The following is a 19,967-nucleotide window of genomic DNA, read 5'->3' as shown; positions in this document are numbered from 1 at the left end:
CACTTGTATCTGGACATTGTAGAAACTTGTCAATTAATAATCATAAACGCACTAGTTTTCAGTATATCAATTTTGAATATATTACTGACGATACAACGATATCGAAATAAGGATATTTGAAAGTATTCCGCTTTCGTGGCACCAACAGTTGTCCATTGTTGCGAGTGGATGCGCAGTGGCTGGATTTTTTGCGCATGCGTAGTGACCGAATTCTTCGCGCATGCGTAGTAACAGCCGTGCAGTACGAATGGCACGAGCGTAAAGGTCTTGACTGACAACATTAAATAGATAATATATATTCTAATATTTAAGAGTTTGCTAAGAAAGAATTATTATAAAAAATAAAATTAGAAAAGTTGTTAAAGGAATTTTTTACGGACGATTAACGACGCACTTTTTGTCTTGTGTTATAAATACTTTGCCGCCTTCATTCCGCGCATGCATGGACAGTCTAGCTGACGATATCACAGTGGTGCCAACATTGCTAACAGCTGTCTAGTGGATAAAGGCATCGTGCACGTTTGGAACTCGGTCATTTCGTCTGGCGGCTTCTCCGAGGTTGTCTCGAACGCACGTGGCCACGTGTTTTTCATTGCTCCGAGAATTTTCTCAGAATCAACGGGGTGACCAGGAGTGAAAACGGCCGTAGTGTTTCGGATTGATAATTAGAGAAAGAGAAGCATATTAAAATTATGGCGGCTTACGTATTAGGCAACGTAAAACCGGCAGACATGCCGCTACCGGACGATGGCTTATCCGCCGAACAGCTACTTGGTGCAGGTGATGGTCTAACTTACAACGACTTTATCATTTTACCGGGTTACATAGATTTTGCGGCGGAAGAGGTCGATCTGTTGTCACCGTTAACTAAGAAAATCATGCTGAAAGCGCCCCTTGTCTCCTCCCCTATGGACACCGTTACGGAATCGGACATGGCTATCGCTATGGCCCTGTCCGGCGGAATCGGGATAATACATCACAATTGTACCGCCGAGTATCAAGCCAACGAAGTGCACAAGGTATTTTATAACAAATTTTCTCTCAACAAATCGTTTTTAAGTCCGAAAAAATTAAAGTATCCAAGCTATATATTTTCAAAGTTTGCATAGAATCTGATGTAATGTTCTTATTTTATGAGAAATTTCTTATTTCCTTTACATATATCGTGCAGAAGTAATTATGTAAACCTCTTGTTGAATATATATTCATTCCTATAGTATACATATAGTATAGTATAGTGGTATACATACACATATATATCTGTGTATATATACCTATATGTTTGTATCATTTTTAGGTCAAGAAATACAAACATGGTTTTATTAGAGACCCAGTTGTATTGGCGCCACATCATACAGTCAATGATGTTTTGAATGTAAAAGCTGAGCATGGATTTAGCGGAGTGCCTGTCACAGATACCGGTAAAGTTGGTGGTAAACTGCTAGGCATCGTTACTTCTAGGGATATTGATTTCCTCGAGCGTTTGCCGAATTATCAATTTAAAACGCTTAATTCGATAATGACGACTGCAGAAGATCTAATCACCGCACCAGCTGGTGTAACATTGCAAGAGGCAAATTGTATTTTGGAGAAGTCTAAAAAGGGAAAACTTCCCATTGTGAATGAACGAGGTGAACTCGTATCTCTGATGGCACGAACTGATTTGAAGAAGAATCGTAGTTATCCAAATGCTAGCAAAGACGAGAATAAACAGTTGTTAGTAGGTGCTGCGATAGGAACGCGCGAAACGGACAAGCATAGATTGGAATTGCTCGTAGCGGCTGGCGTAGACGTAGTAGTGTTGGATTCATCGCAAGGCAATTCTATGTACCAAATCAACATGATTAAATATATCAAGTCGCAATATCCAAATTTGCAAGTAATTGCTGGTAATGTAGTGACTACAATACAAGCCAAGAATCTTATAGAAGCAGGAGCAGATGCGTTACGTGTTGGAATGGGTTCTGGATCTATCTGCATAACACAGGAAGTAATGGCTGTGGGACGGCCACAGGCAACAGCTGTTTACAAGGTTTCTGAATACGCTAGAAAGTTTGGAATACCGGTTATAGCAGATGGTGGTATTCAATCGATCGGACATATTATTAAAGGTCTCAGTTTAGGTGCTAGTACAGTCATGATGGGTTCTCTATTGGCTGGAACATCTGAAGCTCCAGGCGAATATTTCTTTAGCGACGGAGTTCGTCTTAAAAAGTATAGAGGCATGGGATCTTTAGATGCTATGAATAGAAAGGATGCCAAAGGTTCAGCTATGGATAGATATTTTCATAATGAGATGGACAAATTAAAAGTGGCTCAAGGTGTTAGTGGTTCTATAGTCGACAAAGGTTCAGTACTTAAATTTTCGCCTTATTTAACCTGTGGTATTAAGCATGGATGTCAAGATATTGGTGCAAGATCACTTACCGCCTTGCGATCTATGATGTATAGCGGGGAATTAAAATTTGAAAGGAGAACGCATTCTGCTCAACAAGAAGGCAATGTACATAGCTTATTCTCCTATGAGAAAAGGCTTTTCTAATTATAAAATAAAATGAGAAATCATCAAACACGCGTCACGCGGAAACGTACCTGCATTTAATCGAGTAGCAATTATTTTACAAGACAAACATGTGAGAAATCATGTAGGTTTATTTCTTTTAAATGCAAACATGAGGTATTTTTCATACTTGTATTTAAAAATGAATCATTTATCTCAAAAGAATTTTCAATGAGAAAAAAAATAACATTGAGTCACACTTATAAGAATTTTATATATATTTATTAAAACAAATGGCATATCTTTACATTTTTTAGAATATACATTTTAGTTCAGTGAGATAGATGAAGTCAAATAGATTAGCATACTTCTACAATGCATAATACTGCATTGTTATCGAACAGTTTAATACTTGATTAACTTATGTATAATACATAGGTATAAATGATTTCTGATTTTTTTATTTGACCGAATATATACAACTATTATATATAAACAAAAAATCGCAAATAATGATCTGCAAAATAATATTGACATGAAATATAAAATGCCAAAACAGAATTATTTTCTATACATAATTTATATGATTTAATTTTAACCGAATCACTCGTTCATTACTCGACTCATTTTATTTTATAATTAACATAATTCACATAAAATCTCTTTTATTATCTTTAATAAAGCTGTTTTAACTTTTTTCAAAATAGAACTAAAATATTTCTAATTGTTAATAATTTATAAGTTATTCATTTAATGTGAAATTAAATTTGAACTCTCTTGTCAAATATTGTCTTTTAGCTGATATATTTTTTTATACAGTATTCTTATATAGTAAACTGTATTTTAAATAAAAGTCACTTGATGTTAAAAATAATTTGATATTTTTATTAGTCCTCTTGGTTAATATTGAGGGAAATTTAAAGAAATATAGCATAATATATTTATATTAATTTGTACAATGGTTTGGATTTTACTATGTGACATATTATTATATTGTATACATAAATATCTCTAGATTCAGATCCACAGTAGAGAATTCAAATTATTAAAGATAAATTTAAGAAAAACAAATTTTTGTAGAAAGAAAAAATGAAAAGAAAAATTATAAAAAATAATATTGGATTGATTAATATTATTAATATAACTTGTAAATGTTTTAATTCAATACTTCTTTGAATATAAATCATTTTACATGCTTTTTCTTTATTTGTATTAAAAATATTTTATCTCACACAATTAATAAACAATTCAAATAAAAAAGAAATTACCTTAAAGAGAAAATAATATTTAAATTATTGCACAACTATCAATAAGTAATATCATCAATAAGTATATTATCAATAAGTATATTATCAATAAGTATTATCAATAAGTTTTAAACTTAAACTTATCTTTTATCAAAATGAAATTTTTAATTAGATTCCAATTTCTCAATATGTACCACCTTGGAAACTTCATCTATCAAATATGTTAGATGAGTTTTATAATTTAATGGTACAACTGATGTGCAAGTATGTTTTATTCTCATCTCATCCTGAAAGATGTAAAAATTACTCAAAAATGGAAAATAAAATATATTTTTTAAAATATAATTGATTTATATGTAATGTTAAAGAAAAAAAGAACTAATAAGAAATAAAACTATGGAAGAATAATCTTATTAATATACTAAAATATTATTAATACTACATAATGAATTGATTACCTGAAAAACTTCCGATTTTACCCTCAAACTGAATATGAACCTTTTGAAATTTGCCTCATTAAGTTTCTCCATATAATCGTCATTATCATTTTCCTTCAATTCTCCTAATTCTTGTGCAGATATACCCAATATCTTTTCGGCTACTTCATTAAAGGCAATTACCCAGCGATTGCCTGTCGCGTCTGCTATATTCATCTGAGAATTATTACAATCAATTATATGTATTCCAAAAATAAGTTTGAAGTTAAAAAAATGAGGAAAATATAAAAAAGTTAATACATACATTTGCCAATAAGCGATAAACAAAATTCGGATAATCTTTATTACACTTCTCGCATCTAAATATTCCAGTAGATTGATCAATCAACTAAAATCAAATATTTCACAGTAATTCGTATAAGCCTAATACGTTATCTTTACATTTAAGATATTACAGTATACTACAGCATCGAGAAAAATATCAAACTTTAAAATTAATATTTTATAAATATATTCAATAAATAGTTTCATCAGAAAATCTTTTTTAACTTTCAATTATATTATTCAAATAATATAATAATCACGAATTATTATGAAGGAAAAAACTGAGAAAGTTAATGCAAAATTTTTTCTTTGAAAAATTGATTTTTAAAATTTCTTTTATTTTCATTCTCGTCTAAAATTTATTAATTTATGTCTATATTTTCAATTAATATATATAATTACATAGCACATGTGAATAGCACATTGGAAATGTCACAAATTTGCACTTTATAAATATGCACGATTCGCATATATCTCACCTTCTTTCTACAACTATCTATAGGACATGCTTTATAGACAGAATTTTCCACGCGAATTAAATTAATAGTCGCCACCACCTTATACAAATCTGTAAAATTCAATTTTCCCCCCAATTGTGCTTCGGTCATTTCTCGGAAAGTGTATAATGGCGTGTTAAAATCGCCTCCACTTGATCTAGATAAAAATTTAACATTCTCCAAATGATTTGCCGCAGCATACCATTTGCGCAATCTGAAATGCATTATATATGTAATATATAAAAATTATATTACTATATATATTACTTATATTACTATAATCTTATGCATCATATTTGTGTAACTATACATGTGAGCATGTGTAATTAAGTACAAATAGGGTTTCAAAAATCCATTGAAGTAATGTAGTCAATGATATATACTTATGTGCTTCTGGTATGTCTGGATCTTTTTTTAGCACAGATGAATTTATAAGGGATAAATTTTTTCCACCATTGAATTCACCAACACGTGCTCCCTTGATGGCTAAGATTGGATTATTAAAACCATCAAAATCTTCAGCTTCTTTCCCCCACAATGCGACACATATCTGATATAAGAAAAAAATTCATTTTATTCATCCATAAGAAAATATTCAAATTGATGAGTCAAGAAATTGCGTTGTACCATTGCACCACTGTCATCTATAAGATTTATATCTCTCTTAATAAGTTCTTTGCCAGTAGTTCGCTGTGTAATGTGTTGTATATCGTTAAATGTCGTAACGACGCCCAAGACATCTGTTAAAAGTATAATATTGTTATATATACAATATTGCAATTTCCTATTTAATTAATAGTTACATCTTACTTTATATCATAAATTTAGCATTGATATACAGTTATTATATATTATTGTATTTATTATTATATATTGAAATTTAATTAGTTATCAACTAATAACTTTAAGCATTTTTAAAGATAGTACAAAAAAAAAGATAAAAATAATATAGATATTAACAATTAATATAATATTTTATATCATTTTATTACACAAAAATTAAGGAGAGATATTTCAAAAACTTCAATATGAAAAGATTACCTATTGTACTAATATTTGAAATTTAATTAAAAATTATTTTTTATGAACACATTACCAATCAAATTATTTTGTTCCTTGCTTTCCACTTGACTTATCGGACAGAAATCAAACTGTTGCATCGGAATATTATCACAGTTTTTATGACATGGCGAAATCATTGTATCATCAGTTATTGTCATCTCATAATCATTTTTCAATGTACTGAACTGTTTATTCGCCGTTTTCAATTTACATCGCGAAATATAATATACATTACCAACCTAAATAAAACATATATAATTCAATTTTTTACAGGAAAACAATATGTCACTGATTTTAATAACATTCAATTCATTGATGATACATACATCTATTAAGTGATAGAAGTTATCACATTGTTGATTGAATGCAACACATCGAATTTCACCGCTTTCATCAATTAAATCCATGGAGAACAGTTTGCCTTCTCCACGAGAATTGCTCCACGTTTTAATTGCAGATTTATTTGTCACACGAGCCTTGATTATCCACCTATAGAATATTTTTTTGTAATATCTTTTTGTATCTAAAAATATATCTTACAAATATATCTTAAAAATAGAATTGATTTCACTCACCTATTTTGATATGGACTTAATATTGCAATTGGTATAGTTGATATAGAATGATTTATATAGAATGATGTAGAAGATGTATCATGATTTAAAATATTCTTTTCGATTGTACCTATAATAAACAAAATAATTTTTTATTCAATCATGATAAAATGTCGTGTTAAATATATATCCAGAACAGAACAATTTACACAAAATAATATTATTAATTTATTACTATTACTAGTCTGGCAAGATGTTGCTGTAGATGTATTAGATGTAGTTACATATTCAAGCCGTGATTTGTTATCTGTGTTTGTTGGATTACCGATTTTGTAGCCAACTTCGTTGCCAGGAAATAGCACCTCAATATCCAATATTAGCATTATACGTCTATTAAATTAAATAGAATATACACTTTTGAATTAAATTGTTTGTTTAACGTATATATGAAGAATTAAATACCTTTCCTTTCCATTATTGTTAACTGAAGTTAAGGCATAATTTAATATTTTGCAAACTGTATATTGAGTCAAACTATTATTTGTTATCAAATGATTTAAATGAGTAACCAACATTGTGAAGGAATTTAATCTATCTCCATCAGATAAAAGTAATCTATATCGATCATCTGTATTAATGGATGAAGGTATTTTTTTGTAACCCTACAAGATTGTAATTAATATATTTAAGATTTCATATTATAAAAGAACAAATTAAAAGTGATATACTTAGAAATACAATTATATATATAAATCATGTTTCAAAAATCAAAATAATTAAGAATATTTTGATATCTCCATACAAAAACAATAAAAGTTTAATCATGATATTTCATATATAATTTCTTACAAAAACTTTATTGTTAAAGTAATGTAGCTCTGTGTAAAATCTTTTAAAGTTTCAATACATACATATATTTTAGAAAAAACCAAAAGTCAAAATCTGTCAAATATTATTCTTTCTGTATAATCATTAAGCTTACCAATATTTGAAGCACCGGTTTTTTTATATCTACACCATTCATGATTTCCTGAAACAGTAAACTTCCTTATCTCAAATACAACGCAATAACGATACAACGCAATAACGATACAACGCAATAACGATACAACGCAATAACGATACAACGCAATAACGATACAACGCAATAACGATACAACGCTTTCGATAAACTTACATCTAATGCTCCTTTCGTTAGATTATACATGATTACAGATTATTCTGAATTATTTTTAATGCGATCAAAAATCTTGATGAATTTCTCATTAAACAAAAGAACATTCGCTCTTTACAACTAATTACGTATGTTTTATTGTTCGGCATCTCTTCAGCACTCTCTGAGTGTATCTGATCTCTGATTCACTGATCCAGAGATGCTAGACAGCTGGATGCTGGATGGCCAGATTGCAGTCACACTTACACATGGAGGGCGGAGGGGATGCGAATGACACGTGGACGCAAAGCGTATCTCCTCTACGCACTTATATGTGTATGTACAACGTGTTGCTGACATAAATTCAAATTTTATCTCGCTAAGTTGGATCCAATCTTCCTTAAGCGGATTTCAGTCTTCGCTAAATTTTGTTAGTTTTGTAGAATTTGAGTCTTTATTATCCAACTACCTACTTATCCAATTATTGAATGAAACAATGGAAAGTAGAGGTTAAGTAGATTCTTGTTCATTCCTTTTTTTAAGAGAATAAAATGTCTAAAGTTGTTGAAAGCACAGTAAATCCCAAGGAAGAACTGAGCGAGGCTGAGAGCTCGGAAAATTGCAAGAATTGTGGAAAAACATGCGATCCTTATGATAAACCGTCGTTAAATTGTAGTGGATGCGACAAAAGGATACACATAGTATGTTTAGAGAGAGGCAGTGTTCCAACGTCTTTCATAGGGGATGTTTTCTTCGAGCTTAATTGTGCTTCTTGCAATCCACTGGGTGAGGAAACGATTGTACGCGATAGAATGCCATGGCTCAATGTCATCATCTTGACGCTTTACAATCTACGTGAAAAATCAAGTGGTATCAGTAAAAGAGGATACTTTCATTGGAAATCTGATATTAGTACTTTTGTGGACAGAAATTGGGATTATTTGTTCAAGAAAACTGTGTAAGTACTCTGTATCATTATATTTATATTATCCCATATCTTTTGAATATGTTTTCAAATATAATTTTAATATTTACTTAGGAAAAGAAAGAAAAATTGGATCGGCACTATATCTGGTACACTGTCCCATTATAGTGGAGTTTTTTTCAAGTCTGGTACCACCGAATTGGGGGAATCTGGATGGTGGAAATTATTAGACAATGATCCACCTGAAATTTTAATAGCTAGAAGTAATACAAGCAAAATTACATAATATATATATACAATTTGTAGAGAGCATTACTAATAAGTATAATTTCTATTTCCACAGATAGCAAAATGTTAAATGATAAAAAAAAACATGTTGGTTCGAAACTACCTTCTAAGACATTAAACAGCCCTGCACCATCGGATTCTAGTATATCTGTTGGAGAGGATAGCAACTGTAGCGGGGACTTATTTAAAAACAAAAATTCATTGTTATATTCCCATGCATATGTTCAACCTACAGAGACACTGTCTGATTTTCTATTTGAAGAAGATGAGCCAAATGGTATATAATAGATGGCAAGAAATAAAATGTACAAATGCTGAATGTTTTATAAAAAAGTAATATTTTGTAGATATGGATCTCGAGGATGATATAATATTACATGAGAGTGATGTTCCGTCTATTTCCGATTTAATGAGCGATTGTCAATATGAGAACAACAGTTTTCATTTGGCACAATTGATGGATAATTGCGATTGGTTATATAATTCGAATTCTTTGTCGCCAAAATCTACTGCTGATGAAATTAAAACAATAGAGGAAGAAAGATATATAGACGAAGAAAGTACCGACAGCGCCGTTTCTATACGAGAGCAGCCTCCAGTTTCTTTGTTTAAAGAAACAAAGCGTCATCAATGGCCTTGGTCTAAGTCATTTGCTGCTACTGGTAATTATTTTTTATCAAATTGCATGTACAATATAAAAATCTATATTTATATTATGTATATTCCAGATGATAAAATACCACGCATGACTTATCAGGAAGAATTATATTTATTGCAAAGAATCAAGAAGACTGATCTCACGAAAGCACCGCCTGCTGTTAAAAGATTGTATAGAAAATTAGCGGTGCGAAAAATAAAACGGGAAAACCAACTTCCATTATTGGACATTGATCGTTTCGGATCTAAATTAAGATCATCTGCAATATTATCTAAAGATAACGAACGAGTATTGGATCGATTTTTTAACGACGATCTGGGATATGTTTTTGAACAAAGATTGCAGGGTCACTATGAGCCCACGTCTGTACACAGTCCATATACAAATAGACTTTTGAAACCGTTTATAAGACGAGATACTTCTTGTCAACCACTATGGGTAAGGATTATGGAAGAGCTGCTGGCGAAAACAAATAGGAACAATCCACAATGGAAACCACCGCCAAAAGCGCCTATAGATTATTCTTACATTAGACCACAACACATTCCTGCCATCAATAGTCTCTGTAGACAATTTTTTTGGCCCGATATAGATTGTAAGTAGATATAATAGTTTGTTTGCCAAGTCGCATCTTGCATATCTAATGTATCATATTTTTGTTTCAGTGACCGAGTGTTTGCAATATCCAGATTTCACGTGCGTCGTGCTGTACAAAAAATTAGTCATAGGTTTCGCGATATTAGTGCCGTATGTAAGCTATAACGAGTCTTATATCAATTTTTTCTTAACGCGTCCAGAGTGGCGAAGATCAGGCATTGGCACCTTCATGCTGTATCATCTGATACAAACTTGTATGGGACAGGATATCACGCTACACGTGTCGGTTACCAATCCCGCTTTAATATTATACCAAAAATTTGGTTTCAAAGTAGAAGAATTTATACAAGATTTCTATGACAAGTATATGCCTCCGAATTCACGAGAGTGCAGACACGCTCTGTTCTTACGTTTAAGCAGATGATGGGAAATAAAGTCTTACCGATCCACAGAATCTCTTTTGTCTGTAAAACACATTTTCATGTTATTCGATTCGTTTACAATATTCTTCTTCTGCATCATCAAAGTTGGGAAAAATATTAGTACAAATTGGAGAAAATAAATAGCAGAAAGAGAGAGAGAAGTTCGCTCAGATTTGAAATTCGCGCCAAGCAAGATTGCCTGGTTTGACGTCATCGACGACGTCGCTGCGGAAATGGCGTCGATTCATTCTCGAAAGTTCCGGAAGCTGCTAGATGGGAAGTTTATATATATATGGACTGCGGGGTTACGCGACAGTTTAGTACGTGACCCAAGAGTATCGAGTGTCGTTTGGAGAGATCGTCTCGCGACCATTCTTTGTGAAGTTTCGCGAGCGTATGCGTATCTTTCGTACTCCGAGTGTCCAAACGTGCTTGAAGAATAGGAAATAATTATAAAGTAAGTAACATAAAGCTCGACGAAGGGAGATGTGTCGGTCCAATTCACGGTAACCTTGCGTAACGCTTTATCAATTTGAACGAAAGAGAGAGAGACAGTTTTTGGTGCGAAATGTCGAATCAATCGGCAATAATTTCCGTATGTTCTCGCGTAGATTTCTCTCGTAGATCGCGATGCGAGTCATTTGTGAAGGATACAACGGTGGACGACGATCAACCGCAACGAGTCACGGAGCTTGCTTCGGGTGGGGTATTTATTTTTGCGTTGCAGCTCGTGAATCGCGCGAAACATTCGTCGTATATTCGCGGTCATCATTGCCAGAAATAGATAGATCGGTGATCGTACGTGGGTGGTATATCGGAGGCGCCCGCGGTGCGGTTCTCCACCTTTCGCGGACTCGTCGAGTCGCGAAAAAAATGGCAGAAAATTCGACCATAAATACTCGGGTCGCGTTCCGCGTATTCGCGGCGATTCTAGTACATTCCTGTTATAATCGCACACACGGGACCGCGAATACGTGCATGCACATACGTACACGCGAATGCGTGTCCGTGAATGCGTGCGAAACGTATCATTTCTTTTTTCCTTCTTCGAATCATAACTCGATATCCCTTCGAGCAAAAAGAAATATTGTGGCGAAGATGTGTGCGTAATTGAATTCTAATTTTAAATTATACATTTATGAAGATGTAAATTGAAATAATTTATCAGAATATACTTTGTGTATCTTCTTGGCAGCTTGAAAGAGTCGATATCGAATGATCGTGCGCTCACAATTGGTCGCTTTAATGTAAAGTATGACAAATGTTGGTATTTTAAGACTTATAACGCATACATGAAAACTATGTATTTGAAAAAAATTGCCAGCATCAAAAATATTTAATAATGCAAGTATAACAGTGAACTTTGAAATATATTTCATTATTAATCGGAAATTTGTAATTTACACTGGACTCCTTTTTTGTGGATACATTTTCTTTTATGAATATTTTTAAAAATTAAATAATTTTAAAATATCTCGATCATGTTTTAGTATTAAAGCGATTAATAATTGCAATTATTTGATATTGACTCTTTTCGAAGAAATATGTTCTGGTAAATTAATGTATACATACATGTGCACATAAATTATATAAGAATTAAGAAGGAAAAGAATAGAAATACATATGCAACTCTTCGATCAATTTGTGTATATTAAAAAAAACGTTTGGATATTGTTTCAGAAACAATAGAGGCGAAATAGAAGGAAAATGGGGAAGGACTATTATAAAATACTCGGCATAGCCAAAGGAGCGAGCGACGAGGAGATAAAAAAGGCTTACAGAAAGTTAGCTTTGCGGTATCACCCTGACAAGAACAGGAGTCCCGGTGCCGAGGAAAAGTTCAAGGAAATAGCCGAGGCGTACGAAGTGCTGTCGGATGCGAAGAAGAGGGAAGTCTATGACAAATTCGGCGAGGAGGGTCTCAAGGGAGGCGCATCTGCTGGTGGAGGCGGAGGAGGAGCCACGTACACCTTCCACGGAGATCCCAGGGCGACGTTCGCTCAATTCTTCGGCTCGGCCAGTCCTTTCCACAATCTGTTCGAATTCGGTAACCGCGGAGGATTCACCTTTCACGAGGATGACATGGACATCGACATGGATCCCTTCGGACTCGGTGGCATGGGACCACCGCGACAAGGTGGTGCCTTTAGATCACACTCGTTCAACTTTGCGAGTCCGAATACTGGCAAAGCCGCTGGCAAAGATCGCGCGCAAGATCCGGCCATCGAACACGATTTGTACATCAGCTTGGAGGAAATTCTACGCGGTTGCACAAAGAAGATGAAAATATGCAGACGGGCCATACAGCCGGACGGTAGCACCAAGAAAGAGGACAAGCTTCTCACTATCAATGTGAAACCAGGCTGGAAAGCTGGTACCAAGATCACTTTCCAGAAGGAGGGCGATCAGTCACCGAGAAGGGAACCGGCAGATATCGTTTTTATCATTAGAGACAAGCCGCATCCGCTATTCAGGAGAGAAGGCAGTGACATTAGGTATACATGTAAAATGAGCTTAAAACAAGCTTTATGCGGTACCATCGTCGAAGTTCCTACGCTGACCGGCGAGAAAATACCTTTGAATCTGACGAGAGAAATTATCAAGCCGAATACCGTCAAGAGGTTCCAAGGACACGGTCTGCCATTCCCGAAGGAGCCATCGCGGAAGGGTGATTTGCTCGTGTCGTTTGACATTAAATTCCCAGAAAATTTGACACAAAGTGCTAAGGATATATTGTACGACACGCTACCCAATTGAGCTCAAATATAATGATGAATCAAAAAATAATGTACGACGTAAGAAATATCAACGCAATTGGACATCACCTAAACGTCCCGATCGATGAGAGTCTGATACGTCTCGTGTGCGTTCTAGTACACAGAGATGTGGGTATCCAGCCACGATGATGACAACAAATAAATGCAGCATAATCGAGAGCGATTAAATGTCTCCGCGATTTGCTCGTAGAGACCGAATTAAAAAATTAAGCATGTTTTACTTTCTTCGACGCTACGTTAATGTTCGACGAGTTTGAATTGAAATTCGACGAATTGGCGTCTTTATCACAGCGGCCTCTACGCGCGTAATGATAGTCCAATTGATTGACTAAAGACGAATATATATGTATATGTATATGTGTATATATACATATATATATACACATACATTAAATTGTATATTAATATAATAATAGAATTATTATAGAAAGAAAACTTATTATATTATTATTATTATTATTATTGCTAATATTTGTGTGACCGTCGCGTCTGGATCTTTGTTTCCTCTATTGTACGTATGCGTGGGTGTACGTGTGTGCGCAGAAATGTATGTGTGGTATGTGTGGTACGAAGGTTGTAAGACAACGTAAGAACAGTGCAATGTCAGAAACTTGATGCGTTTCATTTAATCAAGGTTCGCGTACTCGCAACAAATAAAGGCGCGTACATACAGATTCGTAAATCATTGTGTATATATAAAACATTAATATTTTAATATTCACACAATGATATGCAACAAGTCTGTATCTACTTTAATATATATAGTGGAAACATATATGTATATATATATAGTCGAGTCAGTCGGGAACGCGAAAAAATGAAACAAAGTTTGTGAATATTGCGCAATGGGTCTTGTACATACATTGTTTCTTTTTTTTTTCGTACGTACATTTTGTCTAATAGAGGAAAACTCTTGTTTATATTAAGCATTAAGACGAATTATAATAAGTCCGATCGTTTAACCGATCGTCCCGTTATATAACGTGCTCCTAAGTTTAACAGTTTATTAATTATTTGTACGCTAAATAATATGAAAATTATTAAATTATAAGAGTTATATACGTATATTTTTTGCCTTTAATTCTCCTGCTTCTCGCTCCTAGAAAAAGAGCCTTTCCATTCTTTTAAGATGCAGTACCACGCTTTTTCATCTTGCATACTTTGTATAATAAAACAGCGGGTCTGCCTTCTCACAGATATTTTTAATCCTACTTAAATGTATCCATTACCTTATGTGGGGTGACACGAGTCGAGATTGAACTCAAGACCTACCGATTATCAGACGATCGTTCTATCTACCAAGTCTCCCCGTCCTGCTTCTATATAAATACGAATATAATACTCGGGACACTCTTAAAATAGACGGCAAGGTAGGGGGAAGGGGATGACGTCATCGCTCCCGTGCTATCTCTCGAGGCGCTTTCTCATATGGAACGAGAGAACACGATCATTCTGCGTTTATTCCCCTCCCCGGAAGCGTGTCGAAATACTGACTAAGAACTACTGATTCATTTTTCCTTTTTTCTTTCGCCGTTATTAATAAGCGATGGAAAAGCTCGCTTCGAATGCGGGTAATTCGATATAATCTTTGTCAATCCACTCATCTTCGTCGGACGGGGAGGTAACGTTGCGTGACACGGAAGTCAATAACGGCAAACCATCTGGGCCTGACGTTAGATACTTGACGAGTCGGTTAACCGATCCGAGACGATTCCCTGCATTTTGCGGCCCCAATTCCTCCTCGTACCGATAATCCTTGCTCGGCGATTTTTTCTCGAATAGAAAGTTCTCCGGCAGACAGTGATGCTGACGACAGAAATAATCCCGGCCCTCCTCGACGTGGCACCACGTTCCATCGGGTAGATACGGATCGAGGCCGAGATCGTTTAACTCCACGCGCGGCGCGTAATAAGCAGCGATGTCCCTTCGTCGGCAAAATATCGCGCAGGCCATCCATGGTCTATCAGCTTCGTGATCTGCCTGCAATCCCTTCGCCGCACCATCCAATTCCGGCAGCTTCTCGCTGAAAAGGGCGCACTTCAACGTGGCGAACTCGCTGATCGTTCTGCGTTTCTTTCCGCAAAGTTTATCGTCGTTACAAAGGAGCACATCGTAATGCGACCCTTTGCAGCTCGTCGCCTCTCTTCTATGACCCCGATCTTCGCAAAATCGTCGTCTAATTCGAGCGCCTCTGGACTGTTGCAAGCAACCACTACTGCAGGAACCTTCCTTCCACTCGCTCCAACTGCCTCTTTTGCTGTCAGACGGCTGATCGAGAACCTGCACGCATTCTCCGCCACGACATTCGCTATCGGGTCCGCAGCGAGTTCCTTAAAAAAGAAAAAAACGAGTTAGCTTAACGTGGAATCAGCCCAGCCTACTTAGATAACTAAGCATGATCAATCATATTGTTGTCATGTGGATTAATATGATTAATGATATTGTTGTTATGTTGTCAATAATTGTCAGCGATTGTTGGCAACATGACAGCAACCTCATAGACAGTTGATTATCTGGGGTATTAGCGTAGAAAAGATGTTTAACCATCCAACGCCGGTCCCGCGAAGTAATATCCGCTTCTGTGAGGTGTCTCGCATCGCAGGGATTGACAAGACTGAAACAACGTGACGACGTCCGCATCCTTGTCGCGTAAGAGCAATTCGCATTGTCTTTTGGCGGTCCATTCTCTTCCGGGTAGGTCGCGATAACGCGAATAATGGTCATATGCAGCCGCATCCGAGGTGTTTCCTGGCTCGGGCCAATCTAGGAGACAAGGCTTCGTCCGTGGGAGAGTCTCGGCTATCTCGCGGCTGCAACCTGACCAAACCGTCTCACCTCGAACACCCCTACTGGGAGACATTATGTATCCGTCCTTCGTACACGCGTTGCCGCTCGAGTCGTGATGCATTCCTAGACTTTTAAATGGACAGGTCACATCTCTATATTTATGTGTTTATATTTGATTATTTCATGGATTATTTCTTTTAACTCTTTATCTTAAGGATAACTTACTTGTGGCCGATTTCGTGAGCGGCGATAAAAATCGAGGTGAAGCCCGCGGAGGGATACGGTTTCCCGAGCTGATCCGTGACTCCCAATTCCGCTATCACGCAGGAATAAAGCGGAATGCATAGACCACCGACGGTGGCTAATCCCATGGTGGCGCCGTTTCTTCTCCCGTTCTCGAGCGCGTAAAGATCCAACCCGGTCACGTAGAGACCCATGTCCCAATGGCGCGGGTGGGTATCTTCCGTGGGATTACGAGCGTTTGCGTAATAGCAAAACGAATTCAACAGGCTGCCTCTCTCGCCGCCAAAGTGCGGCAGGTCCAGCGGTTGCCTCTCCATAACGTCCAGACGTATCAACGAGATGTCGATTGAGACACCGAGGCTCGGATGATGATACAAAGCTTGGATGCCGTTCACGTACGCTAACAACATATCGCGAATCTTCTCATCGTCTCCGTCCAGGAAGGGTGAGAACAAACGATATGCTGCTTCGTCGAAGAAGACAGAAAGTTCTAACGTCAACCGTTCTTTTGTAGCTCGTGTCCGCTTTGGAATCTCGAGATTCGGAGTTCGGATGGGTGATCGTCTGACCACATGAGGTTCACCAGGAAGGTCGGCGTCTTCCTTCACATACAGATCATCGTCGAGTAAGGGTGAAGACTCGATACTCTTTCGTAACGGCGTGATCTCCAACGTGACGTTCTCCAGGAAGACAAGTCCGTGCTACTTCCAACAGAGATATGTTTGTTTTTTTATATTCTATACATGAAACGAATAGAAAAAGAGAAAGAGAGAGGATGAATAAAGAAATAGAATTTTTTTCCTTTTTAGAAATATTACTGACCAAGCCATGTCCTTGGCAGAAACTTATGGCCGCAGAGCCAATATGATCCTGATGAAGATAATAGCAAGGAGCTGGGGCATTTAATTGCGACAACTCTTCCGTGACGCCTCTAACATTATGTTTCCATACTTGAAACTCGGACGATACAATTTTGTCGTTTCTACGTAGGCTCAGCTGAATCAATTGCCCGAATACTTTAAAAGTTAAAGGAATCTGTGCACAAATTGGATAATATGTAAATTAAAAATTTTCTTCGACATCTGCCCGGAGAGAAAGTCTACATGTAATTAAATATAAATATATTATTATATGTAAAATGTCTTAGAGAAAATAATTAGAATTTTCACATAATTTTTCTTAGAAAAAGTGAAATATAAAAAAATTTTACTCATGTATAATCATATATTTATATATAAGAGAATTTTTTCTTTCTTTCTCTTCAAATGTTATTTTGCTAAAAAGATGTGAGAATTATTCTTTTAATTCTTATTGTCAATTTTCTTATTATTTTTCTTATGCAGATAGATATTATACAAGAGAGAGAAAACATATTAGATTTTATATATTTATTTATATTTGATTAATGTGTTCTTTTTCCCGGGTAGATTTTAAAGAATAAAAAATATTTTATTATCACATAATACATACCTCCAGTGCACTTTTTGAGTCCCATATCGGTAGCAATATCACTTCACTGTCTTGCGTATTATAAGTATACGCTTCGTTCAATAAAATCATCAACAGCATTAATACGAAGGACGACATGCTCTTTACCTCATGTTATTTCAAGTTCAAGAGTAGTTGGAAGATTATAATGTTAACGTCTCTTTATATATTTCTAAATACATATACACACATATGCGCGTGTTATAAAACCCGCATATTTTTTTATCAGTTCAGAAATTCGCGTACAAAATGCATGCTGGCACCTGTATTGAAAAACATCCGTAGTGTCAGTGACATCTCTATATGTACATATCTTTTATGTACGTGTATATTTTATACATTGATTTTGAGTCGTAATTATATAATTTGTGATTTACCTAGATTACCTGTTCGATATAATTTTCAGTGAAAAATTGATTTATCGTTGATATGTGTAGCATGTCATAGGCAACAATAGTCGCACATTTGCCTTTAATTGACAATTTGATTTCTTAGATTCTACACTCTCCAAATCATTATCATTTTATCAGACTTCGATAGTCATGTTTTGTTTCGCGCATATTAGCCAAAAGAAATAATGATAATTATGTTAATAATCAGAGAGAAAGAGAAGGAGAGAGCAATCGCTTCATTTATAACGTTATTCTATAAATACCGCTAGAAAACCGTTAAATGCGGGAAGGTAGAAATGAAAGAGAAAAAACGTTATACTTGTTTTACAAATAGTAATAGTATTAAAATATCTCAATAAAAACAATAAATAATAATTGTGATCAATAATAAAATTAATTTATAGAAATTTCGGCAGTGTATCTAGCATGCTTGGCAATGCTCGTTATAACTACAAATGTATAATGACATATATAGAGAAGGGGGTATATATTAAATAATACGATAACTATAATTTCTCACAGTCTAACACGTGTGTGTGTGTGTATGTGATAACCCTTCTATATGTGTATATATATATATACATATATATATGTATATATTATATGTACATGTACATATATACATGTACATATATACATATATATACACGATCAGGATAATTCGGCAACGCAAGAAAAAATTTTTATACATACAATGTCGCATCGTATTTTTAAAGCGTCTTGAAGTACTACTACTTGATGTTTATGTGACGTTTACTCGACTTTTCATTTTAGAGCACCGAAAAAAGATATTGAGCACGATGCCCAATACGGGTGCACCAGTTAAAAATTTTGTAAACCGATTTGTCAACTCTGTCACTCTTTGGATATTACAATGATGTATGTAGATGTGTACCGAAAAACAGATTCATACTTTCAACTTCCCGCTTTAAAACACAATTGTATTTTAAGTGACTATTTTTTTTGCAGTCCGTTGCCACAATTTTCTATGAACCACAGTGAACACTTAGGTATACATCTTCCAGAGATGGTGGAAGATATAGCCGCATGTAAAATTTGCAGCAGATATTTGTTACGAACACACAAAGGTTTTTTGCTGGCTTGTTTTTTATCTTTTTTTTCCAATGCCAATTGCTCCTTCTAGCAGTCTCTACTATAAAACGCCTGTGATACATGCATGCAACATACGTCGTACACACGCACAGGTACATACATTATAATACATACATACATACATACATACATTATGTGATCGCTTCTATAATATATTTCTCTAAAGTACCTAATGTGTCCTAATCATGTTATGTATATGCATCTATGTGTGTGTGAGTGTGTATGAATGTATGTGTATACAGGCGTAGATTACCAAACACTTTGTATCTATAAACACGGCATACGAATTCGATAGTATTGTGTAATCGTATTAAAAAAGATTAAATCGGTGAGATAATTATTCGCAAAGCCTTACAAAAGATTTGATTACTAATGATAATGATAATAATAAGTTAAAATGCTATGTCAGCGAGTAATATTTGATAATCTTCTTTTGAAGTCTGTAAATTCCTTCCAATATATACGAATAATACATATTGCTAATAGCCTTACAATTTCAATCC

General features: G+C 35.0%; 5 protein-coding genes across 9 annotated transcripts; 3 read left to right on the top strand and 2 right to left on the bottom strand.

Annotated features, from left to right (window-relative positions):
* The first annotated feature begins 514 nt into the window (after positions 1–514).
* Positions 515–2,772, top strand: LOC105249175 (inosine-5'-monophosphate dehydrogenase). The gene is made up of 2 exons (XM_011254462.3): positions 515–1,019; positions 1,298–2,772. The coding sequence occupies exons 1-2, from the start codon at positions 693–695 to the stop codon at positions 2,540–2,542; spliced, it is 1,572 nt and encodes a 523-aa protein (XP_011252764.1). The 5' UTR covers positions 515–692; the 3' UTR covers positions 2,543–2,772.
* A 1,014-nt stretch (positions 2,773–3,786) lies between these two features.
* Positions 3,787–8,092, bottom strand: LOC105249174 (replication protein A 70 kDa DNA-binding subunit). Of its 3 annotated transcripts, none has more exons than XM_011254459.3 (13): positions 7,799–8,092; positions 7,604–7,651; positions 7,084–7,283; positions 6,857–7,011; positions 6,643–6,751; positions 6,394–6,556; positions 6,102–6,306; positions 5,633–5,745; positions 5,389–5,555; positions 4,988–5,219; positions 4,489–4,572; positions 4,206–4,400; positions 3,787–4,034 (listed from the first exon to the last, which is right to left on the bottom strand). In XM_011254459.3, exons 1-13 carry the CDS (start codon positions 7,826–7,828, stop codon positions 3,912–3,914), a joined length of 1,824 nt encoding a protein of 607 aa, XP_011252761.1. In that variant the 5' UTR covers positions 7,829–8,092; the 3' UTR covers positions 3,787–3,911. The 3 variants fall into 3 exon arrangements, with proteins under 3 accessions (XP_011252761.1, XP_011252762.1, XP_011252763.1); XM_011254460.3 differs by having other exon boundaries at positions 6,863–7,011; XM_011254461.3 differs by lacking the exon at positions 7,084–7,283 and having other exon boundaries at positions 3,788–4,034; positions 7,799–8,090.
* On the top strand, positions 8,025–11,121 carry LOC105249172 (cysteine-rich protein 2-binding protein). 3 transcript variants are annotated; one of them, XM_020026889.2, is made up of 7 exons: positions 8,025–8,110; positions 8,451–8,732; positions 8,814–8,962; positions 9,043–9,264; positions 9,335–9,649; positions 9,716–10,240; positions 10,311–11,121. In XM_020026889.2, exons 2-7 carry the CDS (start codon positions 8,587–8,589, stop codon positions 10,664–10,666), a joined length of 1,713 nt encoding a protein of 570 aa, XP_019882448.1. In that variant the 5' UTR covers positions 8,025–8,110; positions 8,451–8,586; the 3' UTR covers positions 10,667–11,121. The 3 variants fall into 3 exon arrangements, with proteins under 3 accessions (XP_019882448.1, XP_011252759.1, XP_025269846.1); XM_011254457.1 differs by lacking the exon at positions 8,025–8,110 and having other exon boundaries at positions 8,122–8,732; XM_025414061.1 differs by lacking the exon at positions 8,025–8,110 and having other exon boundaries at positions 8,122–8,732; positions 9,335–10,240.
* Positions 10,927–13,453, top strand: LOC105249173 (dnaJ protein homolog 1). Its single transcript, XM_011254458.3, has 2 exons — positions 10,927–11,121; positions 12,345–13,453. Exon 2 carries the CDS (start codon positions 12,372–12,374, stop codon positions 13,419–13,421), a length of 1,050 nt encoding a protein of 349 aa, XP_011252760.1. The 5' UTR covers positions 10,927–11,121; positions 12,345–12,371; the 3' UTR covers positions 13,422–13,453.
* Positions 13,454–14,268: 815 nt separating this feature from the next.
* On the bottom strand, positions 14,269–19,959 carry LOC105249171 (A disintegrin and metalloproteinase with thrombospondin motifs adt-2). The gene is made up of 5 exons (XM_020026890.2): positions 17,942–19,959; positions 17,294–17,506; positions 16,454–17,172; positions 15,986–16,356; positions 14,269–15,771 (listed from the first exon to the last, which is right to left on the bottom strand). The coding sequence occupies exons 1-5, from the start codon at positions 18,056–18,058 to the stop codon at positions 14,978–14,980; spliced, it is 2,214 nt and encodes a 737-aa protein (XP_019882449.2). The 5' UTR covers positions 18,059–19,959; the 3' UTR covers positions 14,269–14,977.
* Between the last annotated feature and the right edge of the window lie 8 nt (positions 19,960–19,967).

This window comes from Camponotus floridanus, unplaced genomic scaffold, assembly GCF_003227725.1.
Source record: "Camponotus floridanus strain SB8 unplaced genomic scaffold, Cflo_v7.5 scaffold75, whole genome shotgun sequence".
Taxonomy (NCBI): Eukaryota; Metazoa; Arthropoda; class Insecta; order Hymenoptera; family Formicidae; genus Camponotus; species Camponotus floridanus.
Note: the sequence above shows the minus strand (reverse complement) of the source record. Positions and strands in the feature narration are given on the sequence as shown.

Coding starts and splice junctions, on each gene's coding strand:
- LOC105249175 (XM_011254462.3), top strand. CDS start 693: ATGGCGGCTTACGTATTAGGCAACGTAAAACCGGCAGACATGCCGCTA. Junction 1,020..1,297: donor AAGCCAACGAAGTGCACAAG/GTATTTTATAAC, acceptor TATCATTTTTAG/GTCAAGAAATACAAACATGG.
- LOC105249174 (XM_011254459.3), bottom strand. CDS start 7,828: ATGTATAATCTAACGAAAGGAGCATTAGAT. Junction 6,557..6,642: donor TTAAGTCCATATCAAAATAG/GTGAGTGAAATC, acceptor AATATTCTATAG/GTGGATAATCAAGGCTCGTG. Junction 4,573..4,987: donor TAGATAGTTGTAGAAAGAAG/GTGAGATATATG, acceptor ATTTGATTTTAG/TTGATTGATCAATCTACTGG.
- LOC105249172 (XM_025414061.1), top strand. CDS start 8,326: ATGTCTAAAGTTGTTGAAAGCACAGTAAATCCCAAGGAAGAACTGAGC. Junction 8,963..9,042: donor TGAAATTTTAATAGCTAGAA/GTAATACAAGCA, acceptor CTATTTCCACAG/ATAGCAAAATGTTAAATGAT. Junction 10,241..10,310: donor TTTTTGGCCCGATATAGATT/GTAAGTAGATAT, acceptor TTTTTGTTTCAG/TGACCGAGTGTTTGCAATAT.
- LOC105249173 (XM_011254458.3), top strand. CDS start 12,372: ATGGGGAAGGACTATTATAAAATACTCGGCATAGCCAAAGGAGCGAGC.
- LOC105249171 (XM_020026890.2), bottom strand. CDS start 18,058: ATGTCGTCCTTCGTATTAATGCTGTTGATGATTTTATTGAACGAAGCG. Junction 17,173..17,293: donor TCTGCCAAGGACATGGCTTG/GTCAGTAATATT, acceptor TGTTGGAAGTAG/CACGGACTTGTCTTCCTGGA. Junction 16,357..16,453: donor GCTCACGAAATCGGCCACAA/GTAAGTTATCCT, acceptor TCCATTTAAAAG/TCTAGGAATGCATCACGACT.